The 19,268-nt window shown below is 41.1% G+C and overlaps 1 protein-coding gene across 3 annotated transcripts in view; it reads left to right on the plus strand.

The window, feature by feature from the left end:
- The window catches only part of DNAJC3 (DnaJ heat shock protein family (Hsp40) member C3), a 108,148-nt gene that overhangs the window by 18,755 nt on the left and 70,125 nt on the right, over positions 1–19,268 (plus strand). For all 3 annotated transcript variants that reach the window (XM_074021287.1, XM_005586110.4, XM_074021288.1), the window contains exon 2: positions 11,469–11,579. Coding sequence is in view for 1 of the 3 variants with exons in the window: in XM_005586110.4 (XP_005586167.1) it covers positions 11,469–11,579 (111 nt within the window). In the remaining 2 variants the exon portion in view is untranslated. The remainder of the gene's footprint in view (positions 1–11,468; positions 11,580–19,268) is intronic.

Consider the following 19,268-nt stretch of genomic DNA (forward strand, 5'->3'; position numbering starts at 1 on the left):
CAACCTTCAAGCTCTGAAATTTTTTCCTCTTCTTGGTCCAGTTTATTGTTAAGCTTTGGACTGTTTTGACTGTTTTTTTGAAATTCCTTAAATGAATTTTTCACTTCCAGAAGTTTTTTTTTTTTTTTTTTTTTAAAGACATCTATCTCTTCCTTCATTTCCTAGATTGCTTTTTTGGTTATTTTTATGTTGGTTTTCAACCTTCTCTTGGATCTCATTGAGCTTCTTTACAATTCCCACTTTGAATTCTTTTCTCTCATTTCTGAATTTTCATTTTGGTTATAGTCCATTGCCAGAAAGCCAGTGCAGTCTTTTTGGTGGTGTCACAACATTCAGATTTTTCGTGGTACCCAAATTCTTAATGCTGATTCTTTCTCATCTAGAGAAGTTGATACTTGTTGTTGTTTGAATTTACTTCATTTAGATGGAATTTTTTTTTTCTCTCTCCCCCAACCTGCCTTGTGCCTATAGAGTATGCTCTAGGGTAGAGTCTTTTGCTTTGCTTTTATACCCTTGTGTATTTTTGTTGGCAGGTTTTATATTTGTTGTGCAATTCAACCTACAGGCCTGTAGGTGGTACTTACTGGTATGAGCCAACAGCAGCAAAAGCAGACAGATGTGTACCTGATCTTTGTTTACACTTGAGATTCACTGTGTTGTTTCAGGTGATCAGCTAAACAGTGGAATTCCCTCGTCCCCTGAGCTTCTGCTTAGCAGTGGGTCAGGGCGAGATAGCTGGGTAGAGCTGGACCACCTAGCTTGCCCACGAATACTCCAATGATGAGCATAGGCACTAGTCCTGATAGGTGTGGTTGAGGTCTCTGCTGCATGTTAGGGGCTGCCTGATGTGTCCCTGTCACACCCTTGTTCTGGGGCTCGTGACTCTCAGTGCAGATGCACGGTGTTGTCTGTCTCCGGGCCACAGTGTAGCTGAGAATCATACTAAATGCCTGTTGTGCACTTCTCCATGGGAGTGGTTTCAAGACATGAGGGCAGAGTCTTGATGGATGAGTAGGAATTTCTTTGGTGGGCAAGTGTGGAAGACCATTTTATGTAATAGCAAATGCAAAGGGATGAAGCATGAGAACGTGGTATATTCAGAGAAGTATAACAGGTTTAGTTTTTTATAGGAGTATGAAGTAAGAGCTGGAGGAATGATGGATGATAAGGCTGGACCCGCGTCATGAGACCTGACTCTGAAAGGTGTTGTTTGCCTTTATATCTGAAGGGATTTAGTTTTAATCTAGCCAATGATGTGAAAATTCTGCAGAATTTTTAGTATAAGTGCATTTTGAAGGATTGCCCTGGCAGCAGCATAGGGGCTGGATTTGGAAGAAGGTAAGATGAGAGCTGGGAACATCTCAGGAGGCACAATGCCTCTTATGGGGAAAGAAGGGTCTATACCACCAGCTCTTACACTGTGGCAAGTTCTGTAATGGAAATGTGACCAAAGCGCACCAACAGAAAAATAATTCATTCTCTCTGAATGATTAGAGTGTGCCATGGAAATTTTTGTAGAGGAAGTGATATTATCATACAATTAAATGGAAATTATGTTGGGTAAAATTGTAATGTAATAAAGATCTCAGTTTTATTCTGAAAAGAAGAAATGCTGGATACTCTTTTTATCCTAGAAGGCAAGAGAAATTTAGTTTGCAGAGTAACTCACCCTCTGGGGTGAGAGCGTGACATGGCTTGACATAGCAGTTCAAGGTGTTTTTTACATGTGTTCTTGGCTCCGTTTAGATTTCCGGTTCATCCTGTGAGGTTGGAAACGATTGTAGCTAAAATGTTATGTAAAATGATGGGTTGAGTGAGTGAAGCATGAAAAGCCTAGTAACTGTGGAAAGGTTAGGCTGGTTTACATGGGGAAAAGGATTGTTCACTGTGCTGAAAAGAAAACTGGTCTTTGGAAGTGGATCTTGTTTTGACAGTTGTGAGTCCTTGGGCAGAATGGTTAACTTCCTTGAGCCTCAGTTTTAAAACTATGAAAGACGTTTACTTCCTGGGGTTGTTTTGATGATTTAGTGAAATGAAGATATGGAAGTTTCCAGCACGTAGTAGCTTCTTAATTCTGTTTGTATTACAGTTCTCCTCATAAAGTTTTTTTTCTTTTTCTTTTAAAGAATTTTTTTTTTGAGACAGGATCATGCTCTGTTGCCCTGGCTGGAGTGCAGTGGCATAATTGTAGCACCTGGCCTCAAGTGATTCTCCTGCTTCAGCCTCCTGAGTAGTTGGGACTACAGGTGTGTGCCACCACACCTGGCTCATTTTTAAAATTTTTTGTAGAGATGGTGTTTTTCTTGTCCAGACTGGTCTTGAACTCCTGGCCTTAAGTGATCTTCCTGTGTTGGCCTCCTAAAGTGCTGGGATAATAGATGTGAGCCATTGCAACTGGCCTACTTTTATTGTTTATATAAGATACGGGGTCTCACTGTATTGTCTGGGCCAGTCTCAAACTCCTGGGCTCAAGCAATCCTCCCACTTCAGCTACCTGAATAGCTGAGATTACAGGTCTGCATCACTGAGCTCACCTACTAGACACTTTTACTCATGAAAATTTTCTTTATATATACATTATTTTCACAAAATAAGTGTTCAGAACTGTTTTTATGTCTATAGTTTCTCAGAATAACTGGCTTCAAATAATATGCCAAGGAAGTATGTTTTGGGATGGCATATTCTGGTCTCCTGCAGTCATATTTTGGGAGGGTATGTTCTGAGCCCTAAAATCTCTCTTCCTTTCTTTCCATTCCTTATATCAAGGGCTCCAACAGGCAACCAAGGGATTCAGTTACTTTTGTGCCATCCTACTAAGACACTATGGAGAAACTACAGAGCAGGAATATAAAAGGCTGAGAAAGCTACTGTGTTTAGAAGGAGAAAGAGCAAGGTAAAGTGAATTCCAATCAGCTTTTTGCTGTATTAGATGAAATAGGGAGTTTAGTGCTTTTGGTGACTAAAATGGCAGGTAGTTGATCAGTAAGTTGCTTTGGGTATCCTGGACTCCTGCTTTTTCTGTACTTGACCTATCTAGCCTGTTAATATAAGTCATGTGTGTCTTCTTTCTTATTTTTTCTGTGTTCACTGCTACTACTCCATGGTCATGTCATCATCATGTCACCTGGATTATCATGTAGATAATGAATTGGTTTCCCTCTTCCTCTCTGGATGTTTATTAAAGTCACCTAGCACTTAAAGTGCTCCACTCCAGAATAATTACGTCATGATGGCAAGGAGAGCTAGCCGAAATACTAGACTTTTTTTTTTGAAAGCCTTATTAATCGTGTAACATCTAGGCATTTAAATGTCATGTCCTTTGTTTTTGGATGGTTGGTTTCCCTATTCCAGCCTTTTCGACAAAGGTAGCATCTTTCCTACTTTTCTTTCAGGTTTCAGGTGAGCCTTCAGGGGAATCCCCCAGGGCTGTCCAGTGGAACTTTCCGCATTGATGGGAGATATTTGGTATCATTTGCATTGTCCCATGCAGTGGTGTTGGAGCTCAGGTCACACTACCCCAAAATATGACTTTAGGAACCCACAATATGCTACTCCAAAATTTGTCTCTTTGTCATATTAGTTATTTAGAGTTGGTTATTTTGAGAAACTGTAGACCCAAGAATAGCTCTGAAAAGTTGCCCTTTTGTCAGAGAAATTTACCTCTATAAGGGAAATATTTTTCCCTGCTCTGCACTAGGAGGAGAGGTGCCACTAAATGGAAAAGGCATTGACTTAAAACTGTACAACAAATCTTACTCTTGTTTTCAGTGTTTTTCCTGGCCATCCCCCTGTAACAGATTTCCCCATCACCCTCTACTTCCTTTATTTTAGCAAATGATGGTATTCTGCTGAAGTTTAAACTCTTTCTTTGAAATCTACTCTGGAGATTTACTCGATTCTCTTGAGTTTTCTTCCATGTATGTTTGAGGTATACATATGAAACAACTCTTGTTAATCTGTCTTTTGTTATAGGGAGTCCCAGTTTATGAAGACAGAAAATTATTTTTTCTCTCCTATACCAGCCACTAGTTATTGAGTACTTAAACTCTTACTAGTATGACTGTGAAACAAGTTTAAATTTTATTTAATTTTAACTGTGTTAGGTGCCTGAACTTGTGCCCTCACAGTACCCTGTGTACATTCTCCCATTATAATACCATAGTGTATATATTCCCAACATTTTATTATTAAACATATTGCAAAGTTGAAAGAATTTTACAGTGTTCTTCCCTACACCCATCATCTAGATTCTACCACTAATATTTTAATATGTTTGTTTTAACACATATGCATCTGGGCATTTCTCTATCCAACCATTAATCCTTGAAAAAAATGCATTTCAAAATAACACCAGTATACATGCCCCTAAATACTTTAACAGGCATATAACCAACTTTTGTTTGCATGTAAAATTAATGTACAATGAAATGTCCATATTTTTAAGTGTATATTTGCTCAGTTTTGATAACTGCATATAACTGTGTTGTAACCCACACGTCTAAGCAAGATGAGAACATTACCAACAGTTCCCTCCTGCCTCTTCCCAGTCTGTCTTTTCTCTTACCCTCCCAAGCAACCATTGTTTTGATTTTCTTTCTGTAATGTCCTTCAGCACCCCAAAAAGCTTAATATCATGCTCACCATAAAAGAGAAATGCTTTGGCTACTTAGTTTCTGTACGTGCCTTTCTGCACATATTTGAATACCAGTACAACAAAGCGACTTTATTTTTGCTATGGTCTGAATATTTGTGTTCCCCCCATACCCCCAGTTCATATGTTGAAACCTAATCCGATGTGACAGTATTAAGAGGCAGGGCCTTAAGGAGAAGGTGATTAGATTATGCCCTCATGACTGGGATTATTGGCCTTATAAAAGAGGCCTGAAGGAGCTTGTTTTCCCCTTTCACCACATAGGGACTCAACAAGAAAATGCAGTCTATGAGGAATGGGCCCTCATCAGACACTGAATCTGCTGGCACCTTGATCTTGGACTTGCTAGCCTCTAGAACTGTGAGAAGTAAATGTTGTTTATAAGCCATCCAGTTTATGGTATTTTTGTTATAGCAGCCTGAATAGAAGACCTGAGACAATTTTCTAACTAAAAAGATAGGTTATCCTTGCAGTGAAGAAGTTCTTACCCATACCCTAATGGAGAAGACTCCTGATTCTATCAGTCACGTATCCATCACTGGCTACATAAATTACTACTCTTACTCCATCACCGTCCCACTCAATATTCAGTTATATAAAGACTAAATTGTAAAGTTAAATTCAGTAATTTGTATATAAAATAAAATTGGGAATTAGGGAGAAAAATATGGTTAGTACGGTAATTCTTGTTATTCATGGTGGTTATGTTCTGTAGAGTCATCGTGAACACTGCATTAGCAAATATTGAACCATTTCTTCTAGGGGAAATACAGGGTTAAGTTTCTGTAAGCCTCAAATCACAACTTATGTCAACAGATCAAGACATAACCTTGTTTTCTGTGTGTTTCTATTTGAAGACACCTTACTATATATTGTTGATCTATTAACATTGAACTTGCAGCTAATGGCACTATCTTTCATACTTGAAGAAAGCTTAACTAACACACGATTTTTTTCAGTAAGGCACAGCCCAGCTTTCCTGAGCACAGGAACACCTGACAGTACTTCAGTACTATGCTTGGGAGTCACTTGAAATGGTGAAATCAGTGACAGGAAGCATACACAAAAAAGTGTCACCAAATGTACAGTGGAAAGGACCCTTGTTTATAATATAAAAGCTGACACAGGAAGATGGAGTGTTACCTTGTTCAACCTCAACTGGAACATATGCTTGGAGTGATTTCAGTATTTTGCTGCCCTGAACATGCATGTGTTCTTGAATGACTGTGAAAATGCTGTGAATATGAGTTTGGGGATTACAAATGAATTTTAGTGCATAGGCAAATTCATAAATACAGAATCTGAATTATAAAGATTGACTGTATATACAAATAAACATGTATATAATCAAAGAGAAAATATGCAAAGCTACTACATAGCTTGTGTCTGTAACTGGTCTGAGATGGTAGCTGATATATGTGGCTTCCTTCATCTACTTCCTGTCCTATACCTCTCTTGCCTTCTGCCAGAATTTCAGCTACTCTGGCTTTTTTTTTTTTTTTTTTTTTTAACCTGATTGAGTGGTTCATAAACTTTCCTTCTTGAAGGGACTGTGTCTTATTTGCTCTGTTTTTTGATTGCTGTAACATTTCATTAACTTTGTATTGGGCATAAAAGTAGTATGACACGCCCTAGAGAATCTTCTGAGTTCCACTTATCCTACTTTACCTCCATTGCAAAATGGCACACTTGTTTGCCCTTGGTAATTCGGATTCATTTTTCCAACTAGTAGATTAACCAATGTTTTGGCTTGTTGGTTTCAGTGACATAAGAAGTACAAAATGACCCTGTGGCAGTCTCATCTTCCAATTAATCGGAAACATTGTTGTGTACCCTTTGGAAGCATTTCTCCTTTAAGGACTAAGATCTCCAAACCATCCGAGCTCAAAGTTGCCAGGACTAGAAGCAGAAATTTTGCAAGTGGGTTATGTGGGTATAATAATGAGAGGAGCCATGCCTGCTGCTGCTTGTAAAACAGAGCCCCATCCTTTCAGGTTTTTGTCTGCTAACTAGTGCTGCTACTTAACTCTTTACTAAGCCATTCTAGGTGATGGAGTAATGGTAAAACCAATTAATCTTAGTGTCATGAGCACATTGTCCACCTCACTTGCTATGAAGTGAATTCCTTAATGAGAGACATAGTGCTGTATAGAATGCTGTGATGGTAGGTAATACATTCTGTGAGTCTATGAATGGTGGAGTTGGCAGAAGCCTTGCAGGCAAATTCGTATCTGGAATATGAGAAATGGATGCATTATGGAAGAGAACCAAATTAAATCAGCCTGCCACTAGGTGGCCAGCTGTCTCTTTTCTACCCATGGTGCCATACTGGGAATTCAGTATTGGTCTCCAGCGCTGGCATATCAGATGCTCTGCAGTAGCTTTAGCCAGATCACTTTTTTCAGTTTTGGAAAGGACTAATCTGTGTGTGTGTGTTTTTTTGTTTGTTTGTTTTTGTTTTTGTTTTTTGAGACAGAGTCTTGCATTGTCACCCAGGCTGGAGTGCAGTGACATGATCTCAGCTCACCACAACCTCCACCTCGTAGGTTCAAGCAATTCTCCTGCCTCAGCCTCCCTAGTAGCTGGGATTACAGGCATGCACCACCACATCCGGCTAATCTCTTTATTTTTAGTAGAGATGGGGTTTTGCCGTGTTGGCCAGGCTGGTCTCGAATTCCTGATCTCAGGTGATCTGCCTGTCTTGGCCTCCTGAAGTGCTGGGATTACAGGCCTGAGCCACCGCACCTGGCCTGATCTTTGTTTTTGAACCCATTCATAATCTCCATCTCTGTCACCTTGGCCACTTTGTTCATGGGTCCATTGCACAAGCTTAGATATGATGGAGAAGGAGGTTGAGTGACATCCATAGAGTATGTCATTTTATCTACCTGATTATTAAGAGCCTCTGCATTGTTGTGCCCACCTTGTCTCTGATGGTTCAGTGCTGCTGCTTAAGTTTCTGCGCAACTCTAAAATCCCATCATCCCCACTGAATTCAACTTATCTCAATATTGACTTCCTCCTGTAGTCATACCTCTCCTACAAAGGGGAGTGACAAGAATTTTGAAAACCTTGTAGGTGGTCCCTCAGTAATACACTTCTCCCTCTCTTTAAAAAAAAATTTTTTTTTGTTTCAGAGACAAGGTTTGCTCTGTCTCCTAGACTGGAATACAGTGGCACGATCATAGCTCACTGCAGACTTGAACTCCTGGGCTCAAAGGATCCATCCTCCTGCCTCAGCCCCCCCAAGTATTAAATAGCTGGGACTACAGGTGTGTGCCACCATGCCTGGTTAATTATTTTATATTTTTGTAGAGATGAGGTCTCATTATGTTGCCCAGGCTACTCTTGAACTCCTGGCCTGAAGCAGTTTTCCTGTCTTGACCTCACAGAGTGTTGGGATTATAGGCATGAGCTACTGCGCCTGGCTACTAATAGGTTTCTCAATGCCTTAGTAAAAGGAGTGTTTTCTAGGCCCTCTCCTGGACATAAGTGGCAGTTTGGTGTGTAGGTAACACATGATAAATCCAGTCCAACCTTCTTGTCTCTCTAAGCCTTTGGATTCCTCTCTTCTTATGCTAGGGAAACTTTGGAACCTCAGCCTTATTAAATGTTAAATTAATATAATTAATGTTTAACTAATTAAATTAAACTTCAAGTTTCAGTCAGCCAATCAAGTAAGCTGTTAAAGCCACTTCCAGTTTTGTGAGTTAACACATTAAATGTGGGATCTCTAGTATAGAAGTAGTCAAACCTTTTCTGTAAAGAGTCAGATTGTAAATATTTTAGGTTTTAGAGGCCATATGGGTTTTGTCACAACAACTCTGTTGTGCTGCTACAGTGTGAAAGAAGCCATAGACAATATGGCCCATCCATTAATGGGCATGGCCCCGTTCTTGTAAAACTTTATTTACAAAAAACGGTTTGTTGACCTCTGCTTTATAAGCATGCACATATAAATGAATTAGAGCCAAAGTAGTGTTATATTTCACCCTCCTGGTCTAGCACCTTTAGAATCTATTGCCATGTATGTTCTGTGGGATTCTGCTCGTTTATCAACAGATCTTTTGGTGTGTTCAGCTACTTCCTTTGGGTCATAGTATATACCTGTTCCTCTGGAGCCTGCCAAGATTAGACATGGGTTAGTGACAATGGCAGTGGTTAGGGTGTGTCTTGAGGATGAGCATCCTCTTTTAAGGCCTCCACCGTAGGTAAAGCCGTCCTCAGATTTTTAAGCAGTGGAAGACTCATCTCCTCAGACAAGGGGGGAAAACTACTTCTGGTAAGGGAGACTCAGAAGGACTTGGGGGTTCAAGTTGGTCAGTTTCATTTGGGTCCAAATAAATATTCCCATTCCAAATTTAAGGATTCTGTTCTTTACTAATCTGTGCCCTTTCATAGGAGAAACTTGGTGAGACCATGAATTCAGCTATTGTTTTAATTCAGCAACCCTCATAATCAAATTAAATTTTATATTTGATTTTCAGCTGAATCTGACCATGACTTGAGCTGAAAGTTGGATCTGGGTTGGTTATCTTCTCCCTGTAGGTGCCCCAGTGCAGCAATTCCCAAACCTTTTGGGCACCAGAGATTGGTTTTGTGGAAGACAGTTTTTCCACGGACCGGGTTGGGTAGGGGGAGGATGGTTTCAGGATGAATCTGTTTCACCTTAGATCATCAGGCATTAGTTAGAGTCTCATAAGGAATGCACAACCTAGACCCCTTGCATGCGCAATTGACGATAGGGTTTGTGCTCCTATGAGAATCTAATGATCTGACAGGAGGTGGAGCTCGGGTGGTAATGTTCGCTGGCTTGCTGATCACTTCCGGCTGTGTGGCCTCGTTCCTAACAGGCCATGGACTGGTACTGGTCCATGGCTGGGGGCTTGGGGACCCTGCTCTAGGGCTCTCAAAAGAACCCACCCCACATCACAGTACTTATTTTCATAATTTCTGCCATTGTGGTCAGTTGCAGCAGCCACTTGGGCTTCTAAGACATGTGCCTCAATTAGTACTTCATTACAGTCAACCAAAGTGATAGCTTAGTTAATTGTGACTCCAATACCTACTGTGGATTACTAGCATTTCATCTCCCATTGGCGATGAACTTAGCACTGCATTGAAGCCCAAGATCATGACCAAACCAGTCCTCAAATTGCATCTCTGTGGGCCTGTCTCCTAGGACTGCTCCCAATACCAATCGTGTGTCACTCATGGTCCATTGAGGAGAGATAGAAATCATGTAGTTACTTAGAAAGGGGAAGTTTAATCTCAGAACCGTTAAGTTATGATAGAAGAGTAACTAAAGATGTAAAGAGAACTCTGACGGATATTCTAGGACTAAGAGATAGCCTCAAGGAAGGACCAACCTGCAAGAGGGGTCCCCTCTACCAGGCTGGGGTTTAGATCTTACTGGAGAAGGTATAGCTGTAGCCCAGGTTTGCTGATGAAGAAGATTGCTGGGTGGCTGGTCCATAGTAGCTGGGCAAGCAGAAGACAATCCTTTCACATATAGGTGAGCCAAGGCTGGTCAGCCTGTCTATGAAGGGAGTCCAGGTGCTTCTGTGGGTGTGAAATCTGGAGTGTGTGGGCTGATGTTGCCAGGTCACTGAGGAACTGGACCCCTGGGCATACAGCTATGGCTAAGTACCCCTGGATGTCCTCCTCATCCATACCATGCACCAGGAAGTCCACCCCATGACAGACCATGCAGCAGGAGCCAGAAGACAGTTAAAATACAGCAAGCAGAACTAGGAAGTGTCCTTTCTGCAGTGTTGCTTCAGTGCCCTATACTGACAAAGCATAACATTATACTCACTGTAAAGAGGAAATGCTTGCAAACTCCAGGCCTTTATTGCAGTGCAAGTACTGAAGGATGAATTCAGAGCCAAGAGGCAATACATTGATAATTGGCCTAGTCCATCAGATCATGTTATTGATTCTGCAGTAGTTCCCTATTTTAAGACAAGTAAATATTCAAAGCCATAGTCAGGTCCTCTAGTTCTTTGACCTCATACTACTATCTTCCTCTTGGCTCTGCTGCAGCCATCCAGGCCTCTCTGCTGTTTCTGGAACATATCTGCATGCTCCCGACTTAGGACCCTTGCACTAGCTGGTCCCTCTTCCTGGAAGCTCTTTTCCTAGCTGTCTGCATGGTGAGTTCCTCACTTTTTTCAAGTCTTGTTCAGATGTCAGCTTCTCAAGAAGTCCTGCCCTTTACCCCCTTGTTTACTACTCTAAGTACCTTGAACTCCTTACCTCTTTACATGGCTTGACTTTTTCCACAGTACTTTTCACGTAACATGCTATGTAATTTACCTATTTATCATATCTGTCTCCTTCCACGATAACATCAGGCGCCAGGAGGGTATCAGGGGCAGGAGTTTTTGAATGTTGCTCACTTATGCCAGATACCTAGAATAGTGCCTAGTGCATTATAGGTGCTTAATACATACTTAAATGTTATAACAGTCTATATGATATTCATTAAAGGTGAGATTCTAACTTCAAACAATTTTCCTTTTATTGTTCAAAATATGTTTACTACTTCTGCATTACACAACTTTCCTTTATTTTCTAGACTGGTTACATTCTTTTGACTAATTAGGTCAAGATGGGTATATTTTTTGTCTTGTACTCCATAAAATGAAATAGGGTTTGTATTTTATGTTATGTTCTTTACATCATTTTTCAGCCTCTGTGAGTTTTCTCATCTGAGCAGATGACTGAGACAGATAACTATTTTTAATATTATATTTTTTAGAATTAAATCTTGGTTTGTGGAAAGTTAACTGATTGTTTTTAATTTTGTTTTTAGGTGCTGAATGTGGAGTAAATGCAGATGTTGAGAAACATCTTGAATTGGGCAAGAAATTACTTGCAGCTGGACAGCTAGCTGATGCTTTATCTCAGTTTCATGCTGCCGTAGGTTTGTATCATGAAACCAAATCACTCAGTGTCTTAGTGAATTCTAGTAATAGCTCTTCTTTTTAAATAATATCTAAAATAAACATTATTTCATGTTTAAATAAAACATTTAAATATATTTGTGGGATTCTGAGGGAAATAGATTGATAAAATAAATGTGTAACACTTAAATGTATGTGCATCTAACATGAGAGAATTTTGAAGGTTAGTGAGGCCTGCCGCTACCAAGGATAATTCAAGATAACTGTGACAAGCAGCTTTTCTCAGTGTATTATTTGGCTTCTGACTTTTTTTTTTTTTTTTTCTTGAGACGGAGTCTTGCTCTGCCACTATTGCCCGGGCTGGAGTGCAGTGGCGCGATCTTGGCTCACTGCAAGCTCCGCCTCCCGGGTTCATGCCATTCTCCTGCGTCAGCCTCCCTAGTAGCTGGGACTACAGGCGCCCACCACCACGCCCGGCTAGTTTATTGTATTTTTAATAGAGACGGGGTTTCACCACGTTAGCCAGGATGGTCTTGATCTCCTGACCTTGTGATCCTCCTGCCTTGGCCTCCCAAAGTGCTGGGATTACAGGCATGAGCCACCATGCCCAGCTGGCTTTTTACTTTTTGAACAGATTTTACTGAATGCAGTTTAATTTTCTTGATGACTTGGGTTTTCAGTATGTTTACTTGATACCCTTGGGAGATGCTGCAGTTCATTGCCTCTTCAGTATTGGTCAGACCCCAGCTGCTCTTTATTTACACTGTTGCTTATTTCTTACTCGTGTCTGTCTGTAGAATCAACTGTCGTTGAAGCTGTTCATCTCTTAGGACTGTAAGAAGTGAGATGACCAGAATAAATAGGTTCTTAATGAAGGCTTAATGGATTTTCTCTTTTCTTTTTTTCTTTTTTCTTTCTTTTTTTTTTCTTTTTTTTGAGACAGGGTCTTGCTCTGTCACCCAGGCTGGAGTGCATTGGTGTGATTATGGCTTACTGCAGCCTCAGCTTCCTGAATAGTTGGGATTATAGGTGTGTGCCGCTATATCCAACGACTTTTTACAATTTTACTTTTTATATTTTTGTAGAAATGGGGTCTCACTATGTTGTCCAGGCTGGTCTCAAACTCGTGGGCTCAAGCAGTCCTCCTGCCTTGGCCTCCCAGAGTGTTGAGATTGTATGCATGAGCCACCACACCTGGCCTGGATTTCCTTATGAGTCACTGCTAAACTTTTGTGCTGGGACTTTTTGACATTAACTTTCCTCAGAGTCCTTTTTATTTACTTATATATTTTTACCTTGATTTGAATGGTTGAGTGTGTCTAGTTAACAACCTGACAGGTAGGGAGGGTGGTGTTTTTTTTTTGTTTGTTTGTTTTTTGAGACAGGATCTTGCTCTGTCATCCAGGCTGGAGTGCAGTGGCGTGATCTTGGCTCACTGCAACCTCTGCCTCCTGGGCTCAGGTGATCCTCCCACCTCAGCCTCCCGAGTAGCTGGGACTACAGGTGCATGCCACCATGCCCGGCTAATTTTTGTATTTTTTTATAGAAACTGAGTTTTGCCATGTTGCCTAGCCAAACTCTTGTTTTCAAGCCATCTGCATGCCTCAGCCTCCCAAAGTGCTTGGATTATAGGTGTGAGCTACCGTGCCCAGCTGATGTGTTTTTAAATAAGATACAACTGTGCTCTCAGAAAAACTATCATCCTATTGTTGTAATTTATTATATAAACTCAATGTAGTTAGGTTTTGGTTTGTCATACTTTTCTTTATGCTTTTTTCTTAAACTCAGATTTTTATTACAGATGTTATTAGCTCTCTGAACTTATAGGAAACAGATTTTTTTGATTAGAAACCTCTATTCAAGGCTGGGCATGGTGGCCCACACCTGTAATCCCAGAACTTTGGTAGGCTGAGGTGGGCGGATCACTTGAGATCAGGAGTTTGGGACCAGCCTGGACGACATGGTGAAACGCGTCTCTACTAAAAATATAAAAATTAGCCAGGCGTGGTGGTGGCCACCTATAATCCTAGCTACTTGGGAAGCTGAGACTGGAGAATCTCTGAGACCTGGGAGCGGAGGTTGCAGTGAGCCAGGATCGCACCATTGCACTCTAGCCTGGGCGACAGAGTGAGACTCCATGTCCAAATTAAAAAAACAAAAAACCAAAACTCTACTCAAGAGACATGGCAAAATTATAAGAACATAGAAAAATTGAAAAATGAGGAGAAAAGTGAAAAAAAGATACCTTTGTGAGTAGTAGAGAAAGCCATTCCACACAACTAAAGGGTTCACTCTACCAGAAAATATCAATTTTAAATGGATGTGAGCCTAATAATAAAACCTCTAAATACATAAAACAAGAATTGACAGAGCTAAAGACAGAAGAAATGAACAAATTCGTAATTATAGTGGAAGGCTTTAGCCTCTTTCAATAGCCTATAGGAAAACATTCAACAGTAAAGATGTTAACTTGACCCAATTGAAATACACATAACACCTTCACACAGCTACAGAATACACATTCTTCCAAGTGTAAGAACATTACAATAAAAATATTATAGGAAAGTCTCATGAACATAAATACAAAAATTCTGAAAAACCTAATAGCAAATGAATCTAAATTTTAAAGAAGTCCAAATATTATGTTTGTACACACAAATACATATACACACCACTGGTTTCTATTACAAGGATGTAAATTCGGTTTGGCATTCAAAAGTCAGTATAAGTCATCACATTAAAAGACTACAGGAGCCTGTAATCCCAGCACTTTGGGAGGCCGAGATGGGCGGATCACAAGGTCAGGAGATCGAGACCATCCTGGCTAACCCGGTGAAACCCTGTCTCCACTAAAAAATACAAAAAACTAGCCGGGCGAGGTGGTGGGCGCCTGTAGTCCCAGCTACTCGGGAGGCTGAGGCAGGAGAATGGCGTAAACCCGGGAGGCGGAGCTTGCAGTGAGCTGAGATACGGCCACTGCATTCCAGCCTGGGCGACGGAGCAAGACTCCTTCTCAAAAAAAAAAAAAAAGACTACAGAGAAAAAGATTCTTTCAAAGGTGCAGAAGAAGTATTTGATAAATATTTAACACCATTTGTGAAAGAAAAAACACCTTTTAAACAGTTTGGGAATCTATATTGATGAGTACACCAAAAATCCTATGGCTACCATCATACTTTATGGTGAATATTGGTAGCTCTCCTCATACCCCACCACTGCTGAGATGGAGAATGAGACAAGGATACCCACTATTACTACTTGTAATCAACATTCTGCTAGAGGTCCTAGTTAATGCAGTTTTGTTTTTGTTTTTGTTTTTGTTTTTGAGGCAGAGTCTCGCTCTGTCACCTAGGAGGCTGGAGTGTAGTAGTGCAGTCTTGGCTCACTGCAACTTCTGTCTCCCAGGTTTAGGCGATTCTCCTGCCTCAGCCTCCCAAGTAGTGGGGATTACAGTCATGTACCACCATGTCCAGCTAATTTTTGTATTTTTCGTAGAGACGGTTTCGCCATGTTGGCCAGGCTGGTCTTGAGCTTCCTGACCTCAAGTCATCCACCCGCCTCCCAAAGAGCTGAGATTACAGGCATAAGTCACTGTGCCTGGCCTAGCCAGTGCAATTTGTGTACCAATTTTCTATCTTGCAACCTTGCTGAACTTGTTTATTAGCTCTAATAATTTTTGTGTTTGTGTTGATTCTTTAGGATTTTCCATATACAACATTATGTTATGGGAAAATATAGTTTTACTTATTTTTGTCATGGGAGGGACCCAGTGGGAGTTACTTTAATCATGGTGGTGGTTATCCTCATGCTGTTCTCATGATAGTGAGTTCTCACGAGATCTGATGGTTTTATAAGGAACTTTTCCCCCTTTTGCTTGGCACTTCTCCTTCCTGCCATCATGTGAAGAAGATGTGTTTGCTTCCCCTTCTGCCATGATTGTAAATTTCCTGAGGCCTCCCCAGTCATGCTGAACTGTGAGTCAATTAACCCTCTTTCCTTTACAAATTACCCAGTCTTGGGTATGTCTTTATTAGCAGTGTGAGAACGAACTAATACAATTGCCCAGCCACTATAATTTGGCAAGAAATAGGGCATAAAGATTTTGAGAAAGGAAGAAATAAAACTGTCATTCACAGAGAACTTGATGATACACAAATAATCTGCAAACTATCATAATTGAAATGAATTTAGCAAGGCCACTTACTAGATAACAAATTCAACATACTTTTGTAGCAACAGAGTCTCTATATATTAGCAATAAACAAATACAAAAAAAAAACCTGAGAATAAACCTAATGAAAGGTGTGCAAGAACACTTTGCTGAAAACCCCAGGAATAGTTATAAGAAACTTACAAAACACTTAAAATTAAGAGATATACCATGTTCATGAATAGGAAGATTCAATATTGTAAAGATGTCAAGTGGCCCCCAGATTGGTCTACAGATTCAATTAAATCTAATCAAATTCTAGCACTTTATTTCATTGAAATTGACCAACTGATTCTAAAACGTCTTATGGAAATGCAAAGGACTTCTCGAGTCGCCTTGTGGACGAGATTTAAGACAACCCAAGCCAGCTCTCTTTGGTCTGTGAGAAGCATACATGTATTCTTTGCCTTGACCATGTCTGTAGACAGAGGACAGTCCAAATAGCAACCCCTTCTTCCTTCTTATGAGAGCAGAGAGCCTGCTAGTCTCTTGCCATTTAGATTTTTCGGGGATGAGTCAGATACACCAGTCAATCTACTCTGTCCTGCAAAGAGGACACTTACAAACTTTTCCAAGTGGCCCTAGATATCTCACCTTGGAAGGTAGGGGTAGCTGGCACCTGTTGGGATGTCAGGTGAAACATAAATAGTTCCACTGCAGTAGCCTGCTCTATAAATATACAGAGAACTTCTATCGTGTACTCTATGAAGCTATTAGAAAGTATAGCTTTGTGGATTACCTTGAAAAGGGAAACAGATTTTAATCTTGGACTTGCCACTGGATAATCCTGTGACATTTGTCCAGTTATGTAAGAAAACGCACACTTTAAAAAGTTACCTGCAAGTTCCCAGCAGTTTTCACTGTGTCACCCATGGGAATTTTTGTGAAAATCAGATGGTAATAATGAATATAAATATTTCTTTGAAAATAGTGTACAATCACTCAGGAGGCTGAGGCAGGAGGGCTGCTTGAGCTCAGGAGTTGGAGATTGCAGTGAGCTGTGATTGTGCCACCACACTCCAGCCTGGGTGATGGAGTGAGACTCTGTCTCTCTCCTTCCCTGTCTTTTTTTTTCTTTAAAAAAAAAAAAAAGTGCAATAGGATATATAAAAAATGTAGAAATATAATTTTTGTGTTTTCGAAAATTAAGACTTTTCTAAAAACAGGTTTGCTATAATAACGGGTTTCTTAACTATGTGACATTTCTGTTAGGAAGTTTGCATTTCAATTTCAATGACTAACTCACCTTAAAAAATAGTGGTTACTTTGCACAATAATTTGCACAAGTTTTTTCACTAAGGGCTATTTACTGTGTGACCACATCGTTACTAAGTCCACACTTTTTCTGGTGATTCAAACTGTCTTCAGTGCTGCAGCATGGCAATTTAAAATTTTTTCAGTTACTGTGTTAGAAAAAGTGTGTCTTAAAGTATTTATTCTTACCTACTACCATTAGAATATTTGCAGAAATGTATATACCTTCTACCTATTTTATACTTTATTGTTTGTTTTCTTAGTCTCACATGTATTAGAAACATCAAGGGCTATGGCATATAATTAAAGTAGTTTTAAATGACTGCTCCTTTTTTTTGTAGCTTTATCACTGCAATACAAGACTTTTTGAGACAGCTCTTTCCCAAAATTCCCAGTAAAATGTTACTATGTTCACCAAGAGGTATAAATCAGTGATGCTGAAACATGGCAATTTATTGGTGTGATTTAGTAAAGGGAGAATGTAAGTCATTGCTAGTGCATTCTGAATCTGAATAACAGGCCAGTGTGGTGGCTTACAACTGTAATTCTAGCACTTTGAGCACTTTGGAAGGCTGAGGCAGGAGGATTATTTGAGGCCAGGAGTTTGAGACCAACCTGGGCAACATTGCAAGAGCTCATCTCCACAAAAGTAAAATAAAAAAAAAAAGTTAACCAGGCATGGCGGTACCCACCTGTAGTCCTAGCTACTTGGGAGGCTGAGGTGGAAGGATTGCCTGAGCCCAGGAGTTTGAGGAGGCATTGAGCTGATGGTGCCAGTGTGCTCTGGCTTGGACGACAGAGTGAAACTCTGTCTCCCAAATAAAGTGTCATTTTGTTCAATGTGATCTGGCAAGTAGCAGTGACTCTCAAATGGGATACACATCATAATTCTTTTTTTTTTTGTTTTTTTGAGACGGAGTCTTGCTCCGTTGCCAGGCTGGAGTGCAGTGGCACGATCTCTGCTCACTGCAACCTCTGCCTCCCAGGTTCAAGCGATTCTGCCTTGGCCTCCCGAGCAGCCTGAGCAGTTAGGAGTACAGGCATGTGCCACCACGCCCAGCTAATTTTCATATTTTTAGTAGAGATGGGGTTTCACCATGTTGGCCAGGATGGTCTCGATTTCTTGACCTGATGATCCGCCCCTCCTTGGCCTCCCAAAGTGTTGGGATTACAGGCATGAGTCACTGCGCCTGGCCACACATCTTGATTTCTAGGAAGACCATTTATCATTTTAGTTCATGTAGGACACATTGTTCATAACAAACTATAGAAAATAAAGTTTAAGGCTGGGCGTGGTGGCTCACGCCTGTAACCCAGCACTTTGGGAGGGTGAGGTGGGCGGATCACCTGAGGTCAGGAGTTCGAGACCAGCCTGGCCAACATGGTGAAACCGTGTCTCTACTAAAAATACAAACAGTTAACCGGGCATGGTGGCAGCCTGTAATCCCAGCTACTTGGGAGGCTGAGGCACGAGAATTGCTTGAACCTGGGAGGCGGAGGTTGCAGTGAGCTGAGATCACGCCACTGTGCTCCAGCCTGGGCGACAGAGTGAGACTCTGCCTCAAAAAAAAAAAAAAACCAAAAAAACAAAAAAAAAAACCAGAAAATATATTTTAAATTTTCTATTATAGTGGAATGGGAGAGTTCTCATATCTCCCTTGCAGGGCGTGCAACAGGGTTGTGGCTTCCGTCTTTGGGGCCCTGCTGCTCAAACCGTTACTGGGAACACGCAGATGGGCAGGTGAAGAGGCCGTGCGTGGGGAGCGCTTTTGGGTTCCGGCCCCGTGGCAATGTCTAGGATTCCTGAAGCCCAAGTGGGCGTGTGTTACAGTGTGCTCTTTCAGCTATGCCATCTGCAGATGGCTTGTGTTAGTCAGCTCAATAGACCCTCTGCTTTCTTGCAAGGACGGGGCCAGTGTCACAGCCTGAGTTCTTGCTCAGTGTACTGGAAGAATCAGATCATATGTGGGCTGGAAGGTTAAGTGCAAGGTTTATTGAGTGGTGGAGGTGGCTCTCAGCAAGATGCGTAGGGAGCTGAAAGTGGGGGATCCCCCCAGAGTGGGAGGGTGGTCTTCTTCTGGAGTCGGGCTGCCCAGCGGCCAGACTCTTCTATGGCCACCCCTGGCTGAACTCCCCTTGGCATCCACGTCACTGTGCCGTCTCTGCTCTGCCAGTGTCTGCTGGTATGTTCTTCTTCTCCTGTAGACATCTAGTCGTTTGTGTCTGTGTCTGCTTAAGGTCTTGG

The sequence above is a fragment of the Macaca fascicularis genome, chromosome 17 (genome assembly GCF_037993035.2).
Source record: "Macaca fascicularis isolate 582-1 chromosome 17, T2T-MFA8v1.1".
In the NCBI taxonomy this organism is placed as follows: domain Eukaryota; kingdom Metazoa; phylum Chordata; class Mammalia; order Primates; family Cercopithecidae; genus Macaca; species Macaca fascicularis.